The 20,220-nt window shown below is 47.8% G+C and overlaps 10 protein-coding genes across 10 annotated transcripts; 6 read left to right on the top strand and 4 right to left on the bottom strand.

Moving 5' to 3' along the window:
- Positions 1–1,909: 1,909 nt before the first annotated feature.
- On the top strand, positions 1,910–2,677 carry N7446_008407 (uncharacterized protein; the record flags this gene model as incomplete). The annotated part of the gene is made up of 1 exon (XM_058517152.1): positions 1,910–2,677. One exon carries the CDS (start codon positions 1,910–1,912, stop codon positions 2,675–2,677), a length of 768 nt encoding a protein of 255 aa, XP_058370798.1.
- A 217-nt stretch (positions 2,678–2,894) lies between these two features.
- Positions 2,895–4,337, top strand: N7446_008406 (putative CUE domain protein; the record flags this gene model as incomplete). The annotated part of the gene is made up of 1 exon (XM_058517151.1): positions 2,895–4,337. The coding sequence occupies one exon, from the start codon at positions 2,895–2,897 to the stop codon at positions 4,335–4,337; it is 1,443 nt and encodes a 480-aa protein (XP_058370797.1).
- Positions 4,338–4,969: 632 nt separating this feature from the next.
- On the top strand, positions 4,970–7,026 carry N7446_008405 (GMC family oxidoreductase; the record flags this gene model as incomplete). The annotated part of the gene is made up of 6 exons (XM_058517150.1): positions 4,970–5,013; positions 5,071–5,190; positions 5,241–5,457; positions 5,508–6,044; positions 6,118–6,721; positions 6,794–7,026. 6 exons carry the CDS (start codon positions 4,970–4,972, stop codon positions 7,024–7,026), a joined length of 1,755 nt encoding a protein of 584 aa, XP_058370796.1.
- A 282-nt stretch (positions 7,027–7,308) lies between these two features.
- N7446_008404 (uncharacterized protein) lies at positions 7,309–9,116 on the bottom strand (the record flags this gene model as incomplete). The annotated part of the gene is made up of 4 exons (XM_058517149.1): positions 7,309–8,007; positions 8,037–8,289; positions 8,352–8,775; positions 8,879–9,116. The coding sequence occupies 4 exons, from the start codon at positions 9,114–9,116 to the stop codon at positions 7,309–7,311; spliced, it is 1,614 nt and encodes a 537-aa protein (XP_058370795.1).
- A 13-nt stretch (positions 9,117–9,129) lies between these two features.
- N7446_008403 (uncharacterized protein) lies at positions 9,130–9,429 on the bottom strand (the record flags this gene model as incomplete). The annotated part of the gene is made up of 1 exon (XM_058517148.1): positions 9,130–9,429. The coding sequence occupies one exon, from the start codon at positions 9,427–9,429 to the stop codon at positions 9,130–9,132; it is 300 nt and encodes a 99-aa protein (XP_058370794.1).
- A 141-nt stretch (positions 9,430–9,570) lies between these two features.
- Positions 9,571–11,869, bottom strand: N7446_008402 (uncharacterized protein; the record flags this gene model as incomplete). The annotated part of the gene is made up of 7 exons (XM_058517147.1): positions 9,571–9,648; positions 9,706–10,466; positions 10,520–10,614; positions 10,661–10,759; positions 11,003–11,067; positions 11,132–11,472; positions 11,536–11,869. 7 exons carry the CDS (start codon positions 11,867–11,869, stop codon positions 9,571–9,573), a joined length of 1,773 nt encoding a protein of 590 aa, XP_058370793.1.
- Positions 11,870–14,857: 2,988 nt separating this feature from the next.
- N7446_008401 (uncharacterized protein) lies at positions 14,858–16,045 on the top strand (the record flags this gene model as incomplete). Its single annotated transcript, XM_058517146.1, has 1 exon — positions 14,858–16,045. One exon carries the CDS (start codon positions 14,858–14,860, stop codon positions 16,043–16,045), a length of 1,188 nt encoding a protein of 395 aa, XP_058370792.1.
- Positions 16,046–16,486: 441 nt separating this feature from the next.
- N7446_008400 (chitotriosidase-1) lies at positions 16,487–17,581 on the top strand (the record flags this gene model as incomplete). Its single annotated transcript, XM_058517145.1, has 4 exons — positions 16,487–16,550; positions 16,606–16,846; positions 16,910–16,945; positions 17,029–17,581. 4 exons carry the CDS (start codon positions 16,487–16,489, stop codon positions 17,579–17,581), a joined length of 894 nt encoding a protein of 297 aa, XP_058370791.1.
- Positions 17,582–17,644: 63 nt separating this feature from the next.
- Positions 17,645–17,974, bottom strand: N7446_008399 (uncharacterized protein; the record flags this gene model as incomplete). The annotated part of the gene is made up of 3 exons (XM_058517144.1): positions 17,645–17,767; positions 17,791–17,926; positions 17,967–17,974. The coding sequence occupies 3 exons, from the start codon at positions 17,972–17,974 to the stop codon at positions 17,645–17,647; spliced, it is 267 nt and encodes an 88-aa protein (XP_058370790.1).
- A 12-nt stretch (positions 17,975–17,986) lies between these two features.
- On the top strand, positions 17,987–20,182 carry N7446_008398 (uncharacterized protein; the record flags this gene model as incomplete). The annotated part of the gene is made up of 3 exons (XM_058517143.1): positions 17,987–18,646; positions 18,746–19,330; positions 19,355–20,182. 3 exons carry the CDS (start codon positions 17,987–17,989, stop codon positions 20,180–20,182), a joined length of 2,073 nt encoding a protein of 690 aa, XP_058370789.1.
- Positions 20,183–20,220: the final 38 nt, after the last annotated feature.

Below are 20,220 nucleotides of genomic sequence, written 5' to 3'. Positions count from 1 at the left end.
TCACTTCCTCCTGCTAGAACAACCACATAATACTCCACTGGAATCCCTCAGACCCATACCCAATTGACACAGGACCCAGAGGAATCCAAAAACACCAACTGCTCTTAACAGTGCTTCCAGTATCAGCACCCTCACCTACACTCCTACCCGAACTCCAACTATATACAAACAATGAAATCACCACCACAAAGAAAAGTCCAGTAAACAATCTCATCTTCCTCTGTTCTCGTTTCCAGACCTCATCATATTCACGCCTCGTAGTACGAGATATAGTACTCAAGTGCGTTGATGTTGTCGGCCATGAGTTTCCATAGTTATATGACGGCCCACTATCTGGAAATCTGGATGCGAGTGGAATAGTCAGGGGTTGTGATTGTAGGAGACTACTGGGAGGATCGGCGTTGCCGACTCCCAGGCCGAAGCCGAATGATGAGGAACTGCTCGTGGTTGAGGTGTATGTTGTTGTGTGGGATGTGGTTTGTTCTGGATTGATGGTGCCTGGTCGGCGTCTTTGGGGATCGGGGGTGGACATTTGTTCCTTTTTTCCCCTTTTCTTTTGGTGTTGTGGTTTGCAGTTGGATTGTGAACTTGTCGCGGTGCCTCGTCTGACGGTTGGCTTTTATGCTTATTATGGACCTTGAATGAGGGACCGTAGTGTTTTTCTTCCTGCTTGGTGGTAGTGTTGCTTGGTATCTCTGCTCTCTTTGGATGAAATTTACATCTAGGAAGATTTTGTATGTCTTTGGAGTGAGAAGTGTTAAGACGGTTGCGTGATTTTGCGCATCATGTTTCTCCTTCGCGAATACGAAGTATACTCAGCCAAGAAGTGAGGGGTCAACTGCGCCACGGTGAACCTCTGTGTGTTTATTTTTGCTTGGTGGACTCCGACTTGATTGCTTATGTACAGCGACTGTCATGCTGTGTCCTCTGAAGTTGTGGCGTGAGGCTTATTTGATTGGGTCTAGCAGCAACGTTGGAATTATTTGCGCGGTTGAGTATATATGGGATAATCTCTATGATTAAAGGTAGTAATATTCACAGGTGATGATATTGCTGGGGCTGAATTATTCACGTCGACTAGAGAAAAAAACATGAGTCTGTTCTTCCAGTGTTATAGTTTCTAGCAATAAGAAACATTAACGACTCGCAAAGTCGACCAATCTCAATATTTAGATTTAGGTCCGTTTCCGTTTACTTTGCGGATTAGATGTGCTTCTTGTGAGGCCTGAAGTTCGTCAATGTAACTAGATAGGGTTGAGTACATAGGGCAGCGATCGAATTCCGGAATTGGAGTTGATCGCATTGGCTTGCTCTTTTGGGTACGCCATTTTATATCCTTTTTGACTAGATAAAGTGGCCTCATATGGTGACATCTGACTCAATGCGCTGGATCCCGGGATTTCTGAGTCTTCGAGTAGGCGGGATACATAAGGTGGTCGCTTGAACGGACAAGAAACCAGTCCCGGACGCGACAGATCTGCAGGCAAGTAACCCTAGGTGTTTTCTTGAATGCGGGCTGCTTGAAACTGATGTGGCTTTTCAAGCCCTTAAGGAAAAATATACTAGCGATCGTAGGGTTATATAGAGTGCAATATTGAGTTTCGGTTATTCACATAAAGACCGTTGACGTCACAGTTGACACATAACGCAGCCGACCCTTATCTGAAGACGAATGCTTCTAGACTTTATCCTTTCCATTGACAGGCCAATAGTGGTAGGTCCCAAACCATTCAATAACGGTTTGCCTTCAGCCTCTTCGAAGTATGGAAATGACGCCACGATTGGTCACTTCTACATTACTTCCATCTCAGTCAATCTCCTTCGTTTCTACCTTTATCACAACTACTCTTGGTATATATGAACTACAATGATAACCTCAAAACGCGATAATACCCGAGTCAATCCCAAAATGGGATGCGACAACCCAATGTCCGAATCCAACCACTATGCATCATCGGCCAGTACATTCCTCGAAGAAGAAGTCTACCGACTTGCATCTTCCCCAGGCTTGCGCTCCCTACCACCAGGCCCAGAGCGGGATTTCCTCACTCTAACATGGGGCCCCGTCGTCTATCGCACTTCCTACGCGCCAGAATCGAAACGTCTTCTTCCGGTTCTTCTACGCTCCCTCAACGATTCCGTTTGTCAATCATTACACCGAGTAATGACAGGCTCTGATGAAGAGATCCGCATTCTCACCCAAACCTTCGCTTCGAAGATCTTTAGCTCTCGAGATATGTATGCCGATCTAGACGAGGACGCGGTTCGACAAGTCTTTCATGATTTCAAAGTATCGTTGGCGATCCCTGAAACAGAGCTACCAAGTAGGTTGCGCGTCTGTTTGATGATTGATGATGCAGTATTATCTCACTTGAAAGGTGTCTTGGATATGGGTTCGCTTCGGAAGGGAGACGCTGGTGCGGGTAGAAGTTGGGTGAAGGTTGTTGAAGAGAATTTTCCAGATTCCAGGCTAGATGATCACCCACACGTGGATGGTATCGATACCAGTGGTATGTCTAGATATATGAAGAATACTCGTGGAAGTTATCATGGGTGGACAATGGTGGCACTCGATGCGTTGGTCGAGGTCTTTGATGGGCTAAGGCAGCTGAGAGGCTTGGTTGAGTATCACCAGGAGGGAAAAGCATATTTGGGAGAAGGACAATGGAGTGCCTAGATCTGTAGTTCCTACAATATATTATATTAGCTTGAAGTACTTTCTGTCCAGTTGACCGTGATCCCTGTTCGCCCATCTATAACTGGGCAATCTGATTGGTTACTTCTGTAGCAATCATGTGCCGATAAGAAGCTTATCGTGTTGCTTATGAAGCATTACTTTTCAACACTGGAAAGCCTCATTTCGACACGAGAACATCTGTACAGGCTAAAGGATAATGGATAGCTTTGTTTCGAGGAAACGACGTCGACTGTCTAACTCGGGCGAGGAGTCCAGCTTGAACCAGGAGTCCTCACACCCGGATGATTCAACTGATATCAAGCTAGCAATACTGCTATCACTCTTCCCGGAAATTAAACAGGATGAGCTTCTGGATGTTCTTGTCTCGTGTGACGGATCAGTTGAAACTACATCTGCCTTGCTCTCCACACAGGCTATAGCGAGTACACCCTTGACCAAGAAGCGAGCAGCTCCTGCCTCGTCACTCGGCATGCAAACATCTCTCTCGTCGCATGTATTCACAACAGCCGAAGACGGGACCATGAAACCAATCAATGAAACTGTAAAGAAAAGACGTCCCCCGCCAACCAAGAAGGGTCAGACACTCCACCTTTACTCACCCGAAGACATTGCAGCCTATACACCGTGCACAATAGTCCACAATTTCCTGCCAACTGAAGCAGCAAACGCACTTTTGGAGGAACTACTAGACGAGTCAAAGTATTTCCAGCGGTACGACTTCCAGGTTTTCAATCGCACCGTGCAAAGTCCTCACACACATGCTGTGTACGTCTCCACGCCCGAGGAACACCGTCAACAAACCTCGGAATACACCTACGGCGGAACATATCGGTCAAATGTACGACAAGCCACGCCAAAGCTCCGCTCAGTGTCACGACAGGTACAAACAGTTGTCAACGAAGAGATCCAGAAACGAATACGAGACGTCTATCCAGGCGGGAACAAATTACAATACCAATCATCGAAGGAGTGGAAACCAAATGCAGCGTTTGTGAATTGCTACGATGGGCCAACGGAGAGCGTGGGCTATCACTCAGATGAACTCACCTATCTCGGACCACACCCGGTGATAGGAAGCCTAAGCCTAGGCGTCGCCCGTGAGTTCCGGGTACGGCGGATAGTAGCCCAAGGAGAAGAAGAGGCCAACAGAGAAGCAAATGAGGACAAAGACACGAGTCCATCTTCAAAGTCCACAGAGAGCCAGGAAGCATCGGCTGCACGTGCAGATGCCCAAGGCCAGATTTCTATTCATCTTCCCCATAACTCGCTTCTCATCATGCACGCAGAGATGCAAGAAGAATGGAAGCATTCTATCGCTCCTGCTCAAACCATCTCCCCACATCCCATTTCCGGGAACCGTCGCATCAATATTACATATCGCTGGTATCGGGATACCCTGCACCCACGGTATACCCCACGCTGCCGATGTGGCCAGCACGCAATCCTTCGATGTTCACAACGCAAGCAAGAAACACGGGGCCGGTATATGTGGATGTGCTATGCGGGGTTTGCACCAGGAAAAGAAGGTTGCACATTCTTCCAGTGGGCCGAATTTGATGACGATGGGAACCCGGTGTGGGATAAGAAAAGGATTGAGGATGATGCGCCTACACTAGCGAATTTCTCGGCATCTCAATAATCGAGTCTTTCTATCCCATGTACATGTACAATAAAGACGGACCGAGAAACCTAGTCTCACTAAGACAATGAAGTCTATCTGCTACAAGAACTACAGCAGTTCCCCTATCCCCAGATCTCTTCGAGCAACGGAACGGGATCGTCAGACCAAAATGCAAGGTCACTTATATCAAGGCTCTAATTCCGCAATGCGGAACCCGAAGGCCAGAAACTTGGTTCGGATCTGAGGGATCAGAGATTAAGGTTTGCGGGGAATTTGTATATCCTCAGGCAGCGGGAAGTGGATTCAACATTCCGCCCCAACACCCACTACACTGCAGATGGGTCCTTTTCTTTCTATTTTGGCCTTTCAATTGGACAGATCGAATGCCAAGTGCCACCAGCAGCCTTGAAATGTTGTACGTGGGTTGGTTGAGCTCCAATCATTTTTTACGGATATGGAGAATCGGAAAGATTGTCCTCAGATACCCCTCATCGGGCCTTATGATGTGCGGAATCTGCTACCGCGGGTCCCCTAGGTCGAAAGTACGGGTTAAGGAGTCGAGGCTGTCGTGTTTGATTTTGATTTCGATTTTTATTTCCTGTGTTGTTTTTGAAATTTGTCGTGTGCGCTCGTAATTTTTGCTTTCCTTCATGGCTTCCAAAATCGAGGATACCTATGACTACATCGTGTGCGGGTAGGTCAATTGCCAATTGCCAGTAAAGATTTTATCTTCATGCTTACCAAAAATTAGAGGTGGAACTTCGGGCTGTGTCGTTGCTGGCCGTCTAGCTGAAAATCCTGAGGTCAAAATCCTGTTGATCGAAGCTGGACAGCACAACAAGGACTTGGAGAATGTTCATATGACTGGCGGGTGAGCATTTTCGGACCGATACACGACTCAATTCGATACTGACATACCAGGTGGTCAAACAACTTCGATGCCGAAACCGACTGGAACCTTGTTACACCTCCCATGGCGGGGGTGGATAACCGCCAAGTGAAGTTGAGTCGAGGACGATTCCTCGGAGGATCTAGTGGATGCAATGGCACGCTGTGCATCCGCGGCAACAAGCAAGATTACGACGATTGGGGATTGGAGGGATGGAGCGGCGAAGAATTCTTCAAGGCCATGAGAAAGGTAAGTTGCAGCAATAAATAGAAAACTGAGATCGATACTAATAGAAACAGTCGGAGACCTTCCACTCAAAGCCCTGGTTCAAAGCCGACAAAGAGAGCCATGGATACTCTGGACCCCTTCATACGGAACCGCATGACCTCGCACCCATCTCCCAGCTTCTACTCGACTCTTACGTCTCCCAGGGCATGCCCCTTCACGACGACATGTTCAGCTCTGGGGATGTCGCGCAAGGATGCGGCCATGTACCTCGCACCGTATATCAAGGTCTCCGCACAACAGGTGCTGACTTCGTCACAAACAAGAACCACCGCGGGAATATTACCATCAAGACTGATACCACAGTAGACAAAATCATCTTCAGCAAGCAGGCGAATGCAACGCGAGCTTCGGGCGTGGCAACACTGACCTCGGATGGAACATCCCGGATTTACCATGCACGAAAGGAGATTATCATCTCCGGAGGCGCATACTGCAGCCCTTCAATTTTGCTTCGATCTGGCATCGGACCCAAAGCCGAACTTGCCCAGCACAATATTCCCTGCACGGTTAACCTTCCAGGTGTAGGAAAGAACCTAATGGACCACCTAGTCAGTATTACCTTTATTCTTCCCTTCATCCACCCATCCAAGGTCAAAAACAAAACAAAGCTAACCAACCCAGATCGTCTTCATGTTCTACGAAACGGAAAAGGAAGGCCTAACAAACGACCACCACGTCTACCACGACTCAAACTTCGACAAAACTTACGAAGAATGGAAAACCCAAAAATCAGGCTTCCTTTCCACCTTCCCCTTCGGCAGCTTCGCCTTCGCCAGACTAGACGAGCGCCTAAAAGACGAACCGCTCTGGAAAAACGCATCCCGCCAACCAGGTCGCGACCCGATGGGCCTAACACCCTCCCAACCGAACATCGAATTCTTCTCGACGGAATGCTACGGCGGGCCGAAACAGTATGACCAGTTCCCGATTAACTATCAGCACGCATTTTCCATGATAGCAGAGCTATTCGCACCTAAGTCGCGAGGATCTGTGACGTTGAAATCGGCGGATGCGCTGGAGAATCCGATTGTTGATTGTAATTATTTGGCTGATCCGCTTGATTTGTTAATTTTGAGTGAGGCTTGTCGGTTTGGCAATGAGGTTGTTATGAAGGGGGCTGGGACCAAGGATATTGTTAAGGGGTCATGGCCGCCGAATTTGAATCATCATTCTTATACGACGAGGGAGGAGTGGGTTCCTTATGTTAAGGAACATGCTACTACTTGTGAGTATTTTATTCTATTTTCCTTTTGGATCATTTTCGGGGTTTACTGACCTTCTTGTCTTTCTTTTGTAGGTTATCATGCTGCTGGTACTTGTGCCATGGGGAGGAAGGATAACCCTATGGCTGTGCTTGATGAGAAACTTCAGGTTAGGGGTGTTTCTGGACTGAGGGTTGCTGATTGTAGTGTTATGCCTACTTTGCATGGAGGTCATACCCAGATGCCGGCTTATGGTATTGGGGAGAAGTGTGCGGACTTGATCAAGGAGACGTGGCGCATGGCGGGCAATACCTACCCTCGTATTTGAGGTTGGTCGTTACGAGCATGTTGCGCATTTCAGAAAGTGCCGTACTGGCTTGTTTTCCGTATCCACCATTGCTCAGTTCCCGAGCTAGATTAGAGTATCAGGGGTTTGTTTGATTGTGTTCGTGTTATGACTGCATGGAATTCATACTTCAGCAATAATAGCAGGACTTCTTATACAGGTGCGGATTGTAAAACATGAGAGAAGAATATAGCAAGCCACAACACACAAGGCCCGTAATGATAGAATAAGCAATCCAAAATAAGGCAACCTCTGCTGTGTATTTCAACTGCTCTCACTTGCAGAACCCAAACTTATATTGATAGAATCGTCGTCATCTTCGTATGCCATCAGTGTCGAAATCTTCTCATGACCGCAAAGTGGCTTGTGGGACATATCCAGGGTGCGGGAAATCGTGCAATGAGTTTCCAAGCACACAGTGTGCGATTTCGGTAGAAAAGAGTGTTCATATTCGAGACCAGCAGTGAGAACCTGCTGGAGAGCCGGCTCAGGCGAATACTCCCTCAAAACATCGTTGATCTGGGCAATCAATGCCTTGAAAATGGAATTATCTGTGAACTGTGTGTCTTGGTATTGAACCAAAGGTAGCCCAATTTTCAGCTTGTATATCCAAGTTTCGCCTGGACGCAGTCGCATCAGATGAGTACTTCCTGCCGCAGCCTCGAACCAACATCCATTGCCGGGACCAACGGAAAGCTTCAAGTCTGATATGGCTCCAGGGCTGATGCCGGTGCGAAGCTGTCGAACAACTTTGGTGACTTTGCGCACAAAATGGGCATTTCTTGGGTCTGAATCTGCTTCATCAGCATCAGAACAAATGTGCCAGCCTGGTGGGTGGGCTGTCCCGAGAGGAAAAAAGGGATGGGGGAGACTGTGTGAAAACCAATGGCCTTGTCGATATTGGCTACCAAAAAGGACTTTGGGAAGCCCACTGTGATAAAAACCAGATGGCAGAAGGCAGTTCTAGATGAGGGACAAAAGAGTCGGGATACATTCTGAATAGAGTTCGCCAGGTCTGGGCATCTTCTTCTATGCTTCTTCATCTGGCGTGCGGAGAACATGTTCAAAGCAGCTTGAGCAGCCTCGGCTGAATGAAAACCCAGAGGAAGCAATATATCAAATCCGTTCGGTGAACGCCCATTTACGCATGCCAAGGCCAGCCTGTCATAAGTAGCAATCAAATTTGAGGCAAGCACCGTGGATGCCATGATAATTGGCGTCAAAAGGCTCGGCGAAGGTTGTTGCCTGTTTCATGATAGGTGGGTTAGATTGGTACTTGACAAAGCATGCAAAGGGTAACAACTTACAAGCAATCAAGTAGTATGATCATGTCAAGGGGAGCCAAGTGGGAGGCCTCAGGCAATGCAATGGGATTGACGTCAACAGAAATATTCACCGAGGTCCAAACGGACATATAATCTGCCTCAATGCATGGCCGACTTGCATAAGAACTCATGTTGGCGAATGCAATAGGAAGATTCATCGGACACAACAAGTCAGGCGCGCCTTGGTGCAGTATTTCTGACAAAGACTGGGCGCGATCAGTCATAAAATCCTGTTGTGACATTGGACCCATAGACGCTCCCATTTCCAGGGGGACTTTTGTGGCGTTGACGTGAGGCACGGTTGCAAAGTGTTCCAAGACCCGGAGCTCCAGCGAACGAGCAGGCGTGGCGCGATCTGATACCCATTCCTTGTCGTGAATCGGGCCTGGTGACGGCGTAGCGAGGTCTGCATATATGGGTCAGCAGGAGAAACAAGTTCAAAGGTATGGAGGTTATCACATTGTCAACAAATGGGTCGTCATCTGCGTCTTGACCAGGAATCAGAGTACCCCGGGCTGCTGTAGTATGATCGGGACGAAGTTTGGTAATTTCGATATTGTAAAGACTGTCACTTAGAGATGGAGTTCGTGTGGATGTTGCAGCCTCCGTTGACTCATAATTCACGCTCGTGGCAAGTGAAGAGCTGCGACACGGAATCTGCGGGTATGCTAGAGACAGCGAGCTGACTTTGCGATCGGATAACGCGCTGCGTTTGATGACAGTGAGCGGTACAGGCAACTCGTCCATGCTTGCGAAGTATCTAGACGTGCTCTCGGTTGGTGACAGGGACCTCGATCTCGATCTGGATATCGGAGCACTCTGTCGCAAGAGTCGATGGTACGATGTTGCAACCCTCGGGATCGGATCGAATCTGCTTGCGTCTCCGTTGTTTCTTGAGACGACAGCACGATAGGCAGGTTTGCTTGATGGAGTGAATACTCCAGTACTCGGAACACGCAAGAGCGATGGCAACAGCGCAGACAAGGACAACAATGGGCACAAGAATTAATGCAATCAGTAAAGCTGAACTCTTAAAATCCAAGGATAGAGTATTGGTCATTTTGTGAAATATGAATGTGAGTAGAAGCTGGGGAGGAGAACAGCAAGTATATCTATCTACGCAAGCAGTGGAAAGGGCGACGGGAACCAAGGACCCAAAAATCAAGTAGTACCGGGTATCTGAACACGAAACAAGCACTCTTTACACATTGCCTACCATGGCTGCCATACTCTCCTTGACCGAGTTCAAGCTCGCATCATCCAATCGTGAGAACCGAATCTAAGAACAGCTTAGTATCATCCGGGCGAAATGTACACTCAGCGCAAGAGATCTTACCATTTCATCCCCACTCCCACGAGCAGCACTTCCAAACAACATCGGATCAGACCGCGAATTCTCAATCTCATCTTGAGTCCGCCGAGCCCAGATCCCATCCCAATGCCAATCACCGGGAAGCCGGGCCTGCGGACTTCCCCGTTTCCATCCTCCACCAGTACCACCTCGGCGATGTGCCTTCCACGCATGCCATGCCCCAGGATTTCCGGCGACTTCAACTGGCAACGAATCCAGCACAGTTTCGTCATCGAACGTCGACCGGATGTAATTCAGTATTTCTGAGACAGGGACAATAGACTTTGGTTCCGCAAACTGGTCCGTGAAAGGGACCTGGGCCACGCGTGGTGTCCCCACGTCATTGTCACTGGTTTCCGGGTCCGTTGATGTCGGGGCAGTCGACGTGTCCGGGGCTACATCGCTTTTTGCAGGATCTGCAGCACTCGTTTCACTCGCCGGTGCAGCATTTGCACTATTCCCGCTTACATTTCGCGATGTATTCCCCGATGCTAAGCCGCTCCGCTTTGCTCTGCCAAACCAGTGAGGGAATCCATGGCGGAGACTGAACCCGCCAGGCGGTAATCGTTCCTCGTCTGTTGCGCTGACCGGGTTGTCACTTGCCGAGCCGGTACTGAAGGTATAAGTGGTGAGAGGCACAATCAATGGGTGGAAGAAGTCGGTCGCGAAGGTGACCAGAGGTGGGAGGTCGGGGTAGGTGTCAGGGAAGCGTAGTTGGAAGCGGAGGATTGCGGATGCGTAGGGGCCTACAGACCAGATTTTAGATGGGTTGCAGTTCAATTGATGGGTTCAGACTAACCTGAGCGAACGAAGATCACTCCATTCCAGAGTGTTGGGTCTCCAGGAGCCAGGGTCACGTAGACCCCTGGCGGTGTTGCATGTTTTAAGCTCGCACTTCGGAAGTCAGTACGCGGACCGTAATGCGAAGCAAATAACTCACAATTCCAGGTGGAGCTGCTGCTTTCGAAGAGACGGAATGCAGGGTAATCTGGTGGTCGCCATTGTACAGAAGAAGTTGGAGAAGTTGAGATGCTTATCGCTTATCAATGTCAATATGGGAATTCTCACAGTTCACAAACAACCTTGGAAATATACAACGCTTTAAAATATCTAATATATACTATAAACTACTTTGTCTAGCCATTTGCACGGGAAATCTATCAAAATCCGACTCTTTTCCAAGAAGACCGAGATGCATCATCCCCTCTCCAACACCTTCATATATCCCTCCAGCCACACCTTCCATCCACCAAGCGGCAAAGCTCGACAATGCAGCACCTACTCTTCCTTCATGGAGTTTGCAAACCGCCACCCCAATGTTGACACTGCCTTTCCCGAGCCCATCGGCTGTGTCCAGCGTAGTGGTTAGAATGCGCTCAGTGATACGGTGGGTCCGCTCATATGCATATACCTGGTGCAAAAGCAGCTTTGCATATGGTAGAAGGAATCGCAGGAGAATAAATATTTGCACAATTGTCGAGGCGAGGAGTCTATGTAGATACGATCTCGGGTGGGAGTTGTATTTGTTGTTCCCATCAGGGAGATATTGCGGTGGTTGAGGATATGGCGTTAGTGATGCTTTGACCGGCTCTGGGATGTGATGTTCGAGCATGGAAGTCTCCTCGGTAGACAGATCTGGCGGTAAAGCATCGAGAAGGTAAACCAAGGCATTTACATAAAGCGATCGAGCTAGACGGCCGTCGGCTTGTGGTTGCTGGGCTTCATATCCCGCGTTGCGCAAAAGATTGAACGCTTTAGCCCCATCAAGTACCCTGTCAGCGATAGCTAGTCAATATACAATAGTCTAGGACTCACCGGGTACTACCCGGTTCCATCGCAACCCGGACTCGGCTTCATATTTAGTCGGACTTCCCATTTCCTCGGCTGGAGGGCTGTCCGGGCTCCGGGAGCCAGAATCAAAAGAGTCCAGATCATCGCTTGCTGTCCAGGGTCGTACCTCGGGTATCACTCGCTCTATGGATTGGCCATGGCACAGCAGATGAGGTTCTGATATGGAAGCCAGTCCGCGGCGCGGATCCCCGCTCGATTCGGTACCTATGGGCGCACGGTGGGACGAGTATAAGCGGGGCAGCCGCCGTCTAATCGAGGCCGGGATAGCGGGAAACAATGGGAATCCCGAGTAGTCCATTGACAATGGTTGGGAAGATAGATGGGTGTGTAAAAGACGAAGAATTGGAGAGCGAAAATTGACCGGGTCTGACAGAAAACGGTTTTAAAAAAAAAACGTTGAATCCACCTGCAGTCTCACATGTCAGATAAGAATTTCCCTGATATCATGCTCGGATCTCTTGTGCTGCAAGTATGACATAGGGTTATTTTGTTACTTTTTGAGCCAGCTGCATATTCTTTGCATTGCAAGTCAAGGCGTCGATATATATATATGCGAAAAACCAGAAGTCGGTAGAGCGAAAAACCATGGATATACATATTATCGTCTTAACAGATATATAAGTTTGACCGGGTAACTTAAGTTAATTATATACCTTACATGTAGTACTACTACAAGATCGAAAATCCCCGAAGTTCACCTGTTAAGGATCACACTTAAACCCAATCCTATAAGTTAGCGAACATATTTGTTCGACCAGCAGGATGTTGATGTACTGAAATATGATGATACACCTGACCCAATGAGGTCATATTGTCCATCTAAAAAATCCCCCTTCCACCAAAAAAAAATATATATATATATATAAATATGAGAAACGGGTGTGTGATAATTAGATATACTGTATGTAATATGGATGAGGAGGTAAAAAAAGAAAAGAAACTCCGATAGGGGGAATCGAACCCCCGGCTGTCGTGTGAGAGACGACGATGTTAGCCACTACACCATATCGGACGACTACGGTGGAGGCTGCTTCGGGTTTGGTTTTTTCAAGTACAATTTAGCGCCACCGGTCGCTATACCTACCCGTGCGTGGTTGTATATAGTTCCTGCTCTTCCCCCTCCATCCAACAGCCCCGATTTCTTTTTCGCCTTCCTTTCTCCTACGAGGTGAGGCATTTTTGCTATTGACCCGGATCACCAAGCTCCTAAGCTCCGCCACCCTGTTTTCCCTATGTGACTCGTCATCACCTATACGTAACTTTCCGTCCCCTTATTCCTAATTAGGTGCTTTCTTTTACGCCCTAATGCTAACCCGCGGATTCCCTAGCCTTATATGATTATCCGTCGGTCAGTCGTTAATCCTATTATCGGCGCGTCTTTCGCTCGCTCCACAATCGCCTACGCGAACTAGGTCTACGAATTCACCGTAGTATATAAAGAACGGAACGTAAGGTCTTGCTTATCTGATAAGTCCATATGCTTACAATTGGTGTTCCATGCTTGTCTACATTGCAGGCTTCGCTGGATCCAGAGGGCTAGGACCCGGAGCTTTCCAAGTGGTTCAACAGATTGGTGTACTCCTTCACCAAGGTTATCACAGATAGAGGCAGCTTCGTCTGTATTACCAGACTTCAGAGCAAGCAGGACTTCCTTCACAATAAGGTTGATAATATGGGCTGAGCACCGTATGTAGCTGCCTAAACCAACGAATAAGGGGTTGGTCCCACATGTTTTCTATAAATTTTGAAATAGTTGTAACACCGTCCGCTCCTTGTTACTAGCGTTGTCACCAGTAATTGAAAGCAGTTTGCGTTCACGGTTTAGTTTAACGAGCAAACCTTCAACAGCCGCAGCCAAGTTCTCTCCACTATATGGACCGCGGAGCTCTATAAACTCGAGGACTTTCTCTCGATATTCAAATTCATCCGTGAGCTAATAGCTAACAATACCAAGAATTGAAATATGGTTTTTGCTAGTCTATACATCAAGGGACAGAGCAATTGTTTGGTATATAGCTGCAAGCTCTCAGCTTAACACGTCGTAAGTCGGAGTCTTGCAAAAGACGCCGTCGAAGTGTATAACGAGATGTAAATGGAAGCGACAAACCTGGTATATCCTTAAACATTTGCTGAAACGCTGGTGATTCAATGACTGTGAAGAGTTACTTGCTGCTAGCAACCCAGCGAAAGAAGTTCATTTTAAAGAAGTTCTTGAGTTGTGAGCTTAGTCCTATTTCCCTAGAGACTAGAAATAGTAGTCTTCGGTGTAACAATAGGCGGCTCAGAAACACCAGGCAGTAGAACCCAATGCTTTTCTTTCAAATGGAGCCGGATATTGGTGGTAGAGGTTTGTCTTTTTGAGTCTGGCGTAGACCAGTTGCAGTGTCTCCCGGTATCTTTGTCGATGGTAGTACAATATATTTCTCGGTCAATAAGCCTCTTTCTGTTACTCCTCTTCTCCGTCCATTCGTTAGGACATTCCCTTATATGAAGATGGTCCCACATCCAATTATTTTGCCGAAGATTTAGGGTAGAGCTTTGCGAACTAGTGGCCCTGGTCGATAGCTAAGAGGCAGATTCTGAAGGAAAAACGACATCGAAAGCTTCATCAAAAGAATCAATATTGGCATTGAATGCTAATTGACTGCGGAAGGTTGGGGGGATGATGGGACTGTTTCTTCTGGACCTTGTGCTGCTGGACTCCAGGCCAAGCTAGACGTCCAGTCATCAGGACGTACCTCGCTCTGATAGCCATCATTTAGTGCGAGGTAATTTGGACTATTGCCGCGGGTCTCTATCGTCGTTTGAAAGATAAAGAGTAGTAGGCGAGGATATGGCACAAAGAGAACGTCAGGGGGAACTGCTTAACCATGCTATGTAACTAGAGAAAATACTTTTGCGCCTATCACACAAGAATCCAAGAGTTAAACCTAATTAGGTCAATTTCTGGTCCATATTGCGATCTTCTACTCAATCTGCGAATAAAATTTGCGAATATGAATGACGAATATCACTGATTCCTGCGAATATCCGTATTCGCAACAGCCCTACTGATCCCTCGAGATTCCTAAATCCTATCTTGTACTCGACAAAATATGACCGAACACAAAGTTGAGATGGGACAGGCGGAGAAGTCACATGACTGTGAACAGTCAGCCATGCACAGGTGATCGGCAGGGCGCAGTGGGGGGGCGCCCTGCAATTTAATTTATGTAGTCGATCTGCCCACTTGCTTTTCTTTCCCTTTTCCATCACTCCAACAATACTCTCCATCAGAACAACAAACATGGAACACCTTTTCCATGCATTTCGCCGGGTTCAAAAAGGGCTCGACGATCCCAATGTTCTTCTGGAGTTATTCCAAAGACATGAGAACTTAAATGATCCTTCCACAGTCAGTGTTGACGATCGAATTCGACTTCTCGATTTTCCACCTCGATCGGTTCAAGATGAATCAATTGCATCAGTGACTACTCTTACAAAGAAAGAACTGGTCAAACGCGGTGCTGAGTTCCCCGCTGCGTTGAGCGAAAATGAGATGAAACTTCTTATGGCCCGATACTGGCTTGATGGTATGAAATGCCATATCGACGATGCCTTTATGAATGCTCTCGATATCTTGGAAGACATCAAAGAAGATTACTCAACTGAGGTCTGTGACCGCCTTGACCGCTTTCGAGAACCGCTTTACGACGAGAACGAATGCAAAGCCATTGAGAATGCAGGGGCCCAAAGCATCCGTAGAAGGAAGGCAGAGAATAAGCAGGAGTTGCAGCAGGACCTAGCCAGAGTGTTTGCAGAGGGAAAGCCTTGGCTTCAGCAACTTTGGCAAGAGGATGGCTCCAAAACATGGGGATACGCTGTTTTCGAGAGTCCACAATTTGTTGCTGATCCTAAATATGATGTTTTTAAGGGAGAACAAAAAAAGGCAATGGAAAGATCTCTGTGTCGCATCGGTTCGGGTCTTGAGATTTATCGCCGTTATAAGATGGAGACGCAATCCTGGCCATCCCAGATAAGTAGTACTCATCGATTCCTTGAGGTTGTCGACAAGTTGCGCCAGCAATTCAAGAATCGACGAAATAGAGGCAGCCTTTCCGATGGTCTTCTTCCAAACGTTTTCTTGTACCTGGATCATGAGTCTGCGACCTCACTTTTCGTTGCTCATGGGCATGTCGATGCTATGTGGATCTGGGCAGTCGATCCGGACTACGAGTGTGAGAATGATCCTACAGGCGGTTACCAAGGATACGTGCGTGTTGGTTTTAAGCAACTCGTGGATAACTTCTACGTTGCCCGCCGCTGGCAAAGTGACCTATCGATGAAGGATCTTTGGAACGCGGCGCAAAGAGAGTCTAACAAAGCATTCGTATCCGTGGAGCCGGAGACCCTAGATAAATTGCCTCTTAGAATAGAAAGTAACAATGTTGCACCGGAAAATTTACGACTTTTTCATCCGATAAGGAATGACTGAATTGATGTACCTACATAGCTGGACTATGCATCTCATAGCTAGCCATTTATTCGCACACATTTGACTCTGTCCCGACGCAGTACGCCTCTCCTTGGAGTAGCCCCTGGCACTTTCCTTTCTTTGTGTTGACGGCAGGGTTTAGCTTGTAGAAGCAATCGAGAGATATACCTGCTTCATCCGCTAGATCTTGGCAATACTTCCCCTTGTCTGAACGCATGAGCCATTTATTACAATCCGAGGCAATGCCTGTTTGGGTGGGACCGGGAGGACTGCCAGCGGTGCTTGTTACGTCCGAGTCCGAAGTCGAAGTGGAATCCGACGTCGCAGTCGCACTTGCTGTGGTGGAAGTGGAGTCACGCGCCATGCAAATGTATTCACCTGCGGTGCTTTTGAGAAGAGGCAGTAGGAAACTTTTCTGGAATGGTGGCGGGAATCACGAACATGTTAGAACAATCGCTCTTCAAGGAGGGGTTCCAGGATGCCATTTGGTTGACCGAAAGTCCCCGTATATCGGCAATTTGAGTGAAATTGTCATTCTCTGCAGTTTTCTGACATTGCAGCTGACGCGGGCAAGCGATTTAAGTTTGCGAATAATCTTCTCTCGTTTATGGTTCACTTTGGCTTCGATGGTGTCGATCTTGACTGGGAATATCCCGGTGCCAGCGACCGCGGAGGAAACAAAGAGGACGTCAAAAATTACGTCTTGTTAATGAAGACCATTCGTGAGAAGTTTAATTCGTCCGCTAGAGTCTACTATGGGTTGTCATTCACCATCCCAACTTCATATTGGTACCTGAGATGGTAAGTACCGGACTCAATGTGTCATCAGACTTAATATTTGACTTGCTAATTTGCAAAAAACAGGTTTGATGTACCTGAACTACTCAAATATGCCGACTGGTCGACATGATGTCGTATGATCTTTATGTAAGTTTTATCAAGCCTCTTCTATAGCTATCAAACCCAGCTAAGACAGAAAATAGGGTGTATGGGACGAAAACAATCCGATTGGAACACCCGCACACCAACTTGACAGAGATCAAACAATCGTCGGAGCTCCTGTGGAGAAATGATGTTGCACCTGCCAAGGTTATGTTAGGTGTTGGGTTTTACGGACGCTCGTTCCATCTGAAAAACACAAACTGCACCAAGCCTGGATGTGACTTCCACGGTGATGCCCAAAAGGGAGACTGTACAAAGTCGTCTGGTACTCTGGCATATTTCGAGATCCAGGACATTATCAGAAAGGAGCACAAGAATGCCACTTACGACCACGATGCTGCCGTAAATTGGATTACCTATGGTGATGATCTCGACAACTGGGTCAGTTGTGATGACGCGAAAACCTTGAAGCAGAAAGTGGAGTACGCAGATGAAGTCGGCCTTGGTGGAGTTATGATTTGGAGTGTTGACCAAGACAATGAATCATTCACAGCCCTCGAAGGATTGATTGGGAAGCCACTGCCTTCATACCACAACAACCAAAAGCGAACCCACCTTTTGGACATCAACCATTGGAAATCGCTGAATGGTTAGTCCTGCAAGATCAGTGACTGCATTGATAGTGACTCTGACGCACTATCTGGGTTCGGGCGTGCTCTAAATGGCAAATTCTCCGACAAGTGTGGCACTGGCAAGTCCAAGTTCATCTGGTGTCCTCTCAATGAGATGCCAAATTCGTGTACTGGCGTGGATCGGGCTCTTGTCACGGACAATGTCATCCTGGAGAAGTGACTCTCACACACTCTACGCATGGAGATACCAAATGCCTTGCACCAAGTCAACAAGCCTTCTGCTGCGAGAGCAATACCTGGGCCAAACTGACAGACAAGTGTGGTTGGGGCCCGAAGGACGATACGTGCCCCAACGATGCGCCATATGCTGTTAGCTCCAAAAAGACTAGCATCCTCGGCACTCATACAGTTTCATGGTGCTGTCCTTATGATTTCCAAGGGTGTCATTGGGTCGGTAAAGGAACGTGTGATGACAACGAGTGCTCGGCTACTGACATCCAGGCTGGCCTGGATACTCAAGACAATACCGGTAAAAAATGCGCCAACGGATACAATAGGCGCAAGAAGCCACTTTACTGCAACAACACCGGCGAACAAAAATCCTTTCCTCCCGGTCGCACTCGTCGATCTTTTCCCCAAGCTACCACCTTCAGACGATGTCCCTGCCTGGGATAAGCAGAGCCTTGTATCGGGTGGCGTGGCAGGGGGAGAAGCATTCCTGTTTGTTCTTGTCGATGGACCGTCTGATACCGTGACCAACGTCAACAAGCGCGATGGATCCCACCTAGAGTTCGTTACCGGCGGTGTTCATCATGGGCAGGCTAGACAAACAGCGCACTTTATCTGCATGGATGATTCGGACACTAGCAACTGTCATGATATGCATGAGAACGGCATTGACGGGACAATTCTACGAATGCCCGAGGGCAAAGGATTCGCCAAGTATGCCGTTGCCCACTCTGTGACCATCTCAAATTACACGGTTCCTCTCAATCGACTGTCCAAACGTGCACCACTCGGGGCCAGAGTCTTCGAATTGGAGTTTAGCTACGACTTTTCCAAAGTCAAGCGGGATAGCTCGAAGGAAGTCTATCTTCGAGTCGACTATGGAGACCGTAAACTGTACTAGACTAACGTCGTTGAGGCAAAGCATCACAAACGAGGACACACCCACCGACGCTTCTAGAGCGAGTTATGGCAGGAGTGGAAGCGAATCATCACGGAATTCCGCACAGATGACTTTGTCGGAAACACGAAGCCGTATTTGTCCAATGATGACTTCAATGTCGGTATCTACGGATCTACCGGAGACGTTCATGGATGTTCCAATGCTGGTTTCATGAAAGTCAATCTCAAAGGAAGTATGACCGATAGATTGAGGTTTGGATCTAGTATGGTCGAAACAATCTCGCCGGAACTGTCCTTAAAAGAGGCATATACCTTTTTCGATACTAGTATACGGATGGAAGGAACTCTCGACGTTGATGCCAAGGGTACTCTCAACATCAATAACCAACCAAGCTTAGTGGAAAATCTTCTTGCGGACCCTATTACAAATTTCCAGGCTTCTCATCCAGGTAGCATATCATTTTCACCAGAGTTCAATGCCGAAGTTGCCATGGTCGGACAAGGAGAAATCGATGCGAAGTTCACTATGAAATTTGAAAGCATGAGTGATGGGTCTTTAAAAACCAATGCTCCGCCACATCTCGGTGATTTTAGTGGCTCTGCCATGCTAGAGTCAACCGTTAAAGATCCGGTTGACGGGAAAGTGTGAATTAGTGATAACAGCTAGGACACGGTCTTCGGAGTCAACATCAATCTAGAGTCTTCCCTGAACATCGAGATACACGATTACTCCTCCACGGGGGTTCAGGCAGAGGCCCAATTCAAATCTCGCATACCTCGCTCTATTCGCGTTGTTGGAGATACTGGCTCAGGAAAGCCAGGAATTATAGAGTCTCCCCAGCAAGCATCCGTTGGTGTGGAGGCAGACGACAAGATCAAGATCGGATGGTCCGACCACAAGGACCACTCCGTTAGAGAACTTCCAAAGCAAAAAGTCCTCTTCACCGGAGGTGAAAGGCCTGCAGAGCGAAAGGCCCCGGCTGTTGGGAAGGACAGTAGAAGAATGCTGTTTGCAGACCCTGACGAGAAATACATGACATGCGAGGACGAAGAGCTCGAAACCCCTGTCAAGTGTTCTTTCCGGTTCAGCCTCTGGGATTCCAATATCGAACAGCCCGATCCGCCTTATAAGAAGCGCTCTCATGAAGATCACGTTCATTATAATTCATTGGTGGTCCGAAAGGGCGGTCCCAATACCGGAGGACAAGGCCACTACATCGTCGAAAAGAATCCCACACACCACCAGGGGGGCGGAAACCAGTTCCCTTTCATCACACCGACATATCCCAATGGCAATCAAGGGAAAGCCCTGAATGACGAAAGAGGATTTAGTGATGCCTACTCTCTTCAGAATCCCAGTGTGTGTGATGACCCGACCATCACGAAACACAGCACTTATTTGATAAATTACGACACCTTGAATTCGGAGCATCCTATTGATCGTTCTGTGATCTCGAACTTCTTCCTATCTTCTTTGTGCAAGAAGGAACACTGAATCTTGAAGATAGGGGGCCACTCTATCAGACTACTCGC

Source organism: Penicillium canescens, assembly GCF_028828765.1.
Source record: "Penicillium canescens strain IBT 15451 chromosome Unknown utg000005l_segment0_segment0, whole genome shotgun sequence".
NCBI lineage: Eukaryota > Fungi > Ascomycota > Eurotiomycetes > Eurotiales > Aspergillaceae > Penicillium > Penicillium canescens.
Note: the sequence above shows the minus strand (reverse complement) of the source record. Positions and strands in the feature narration are given on the sequence as shown.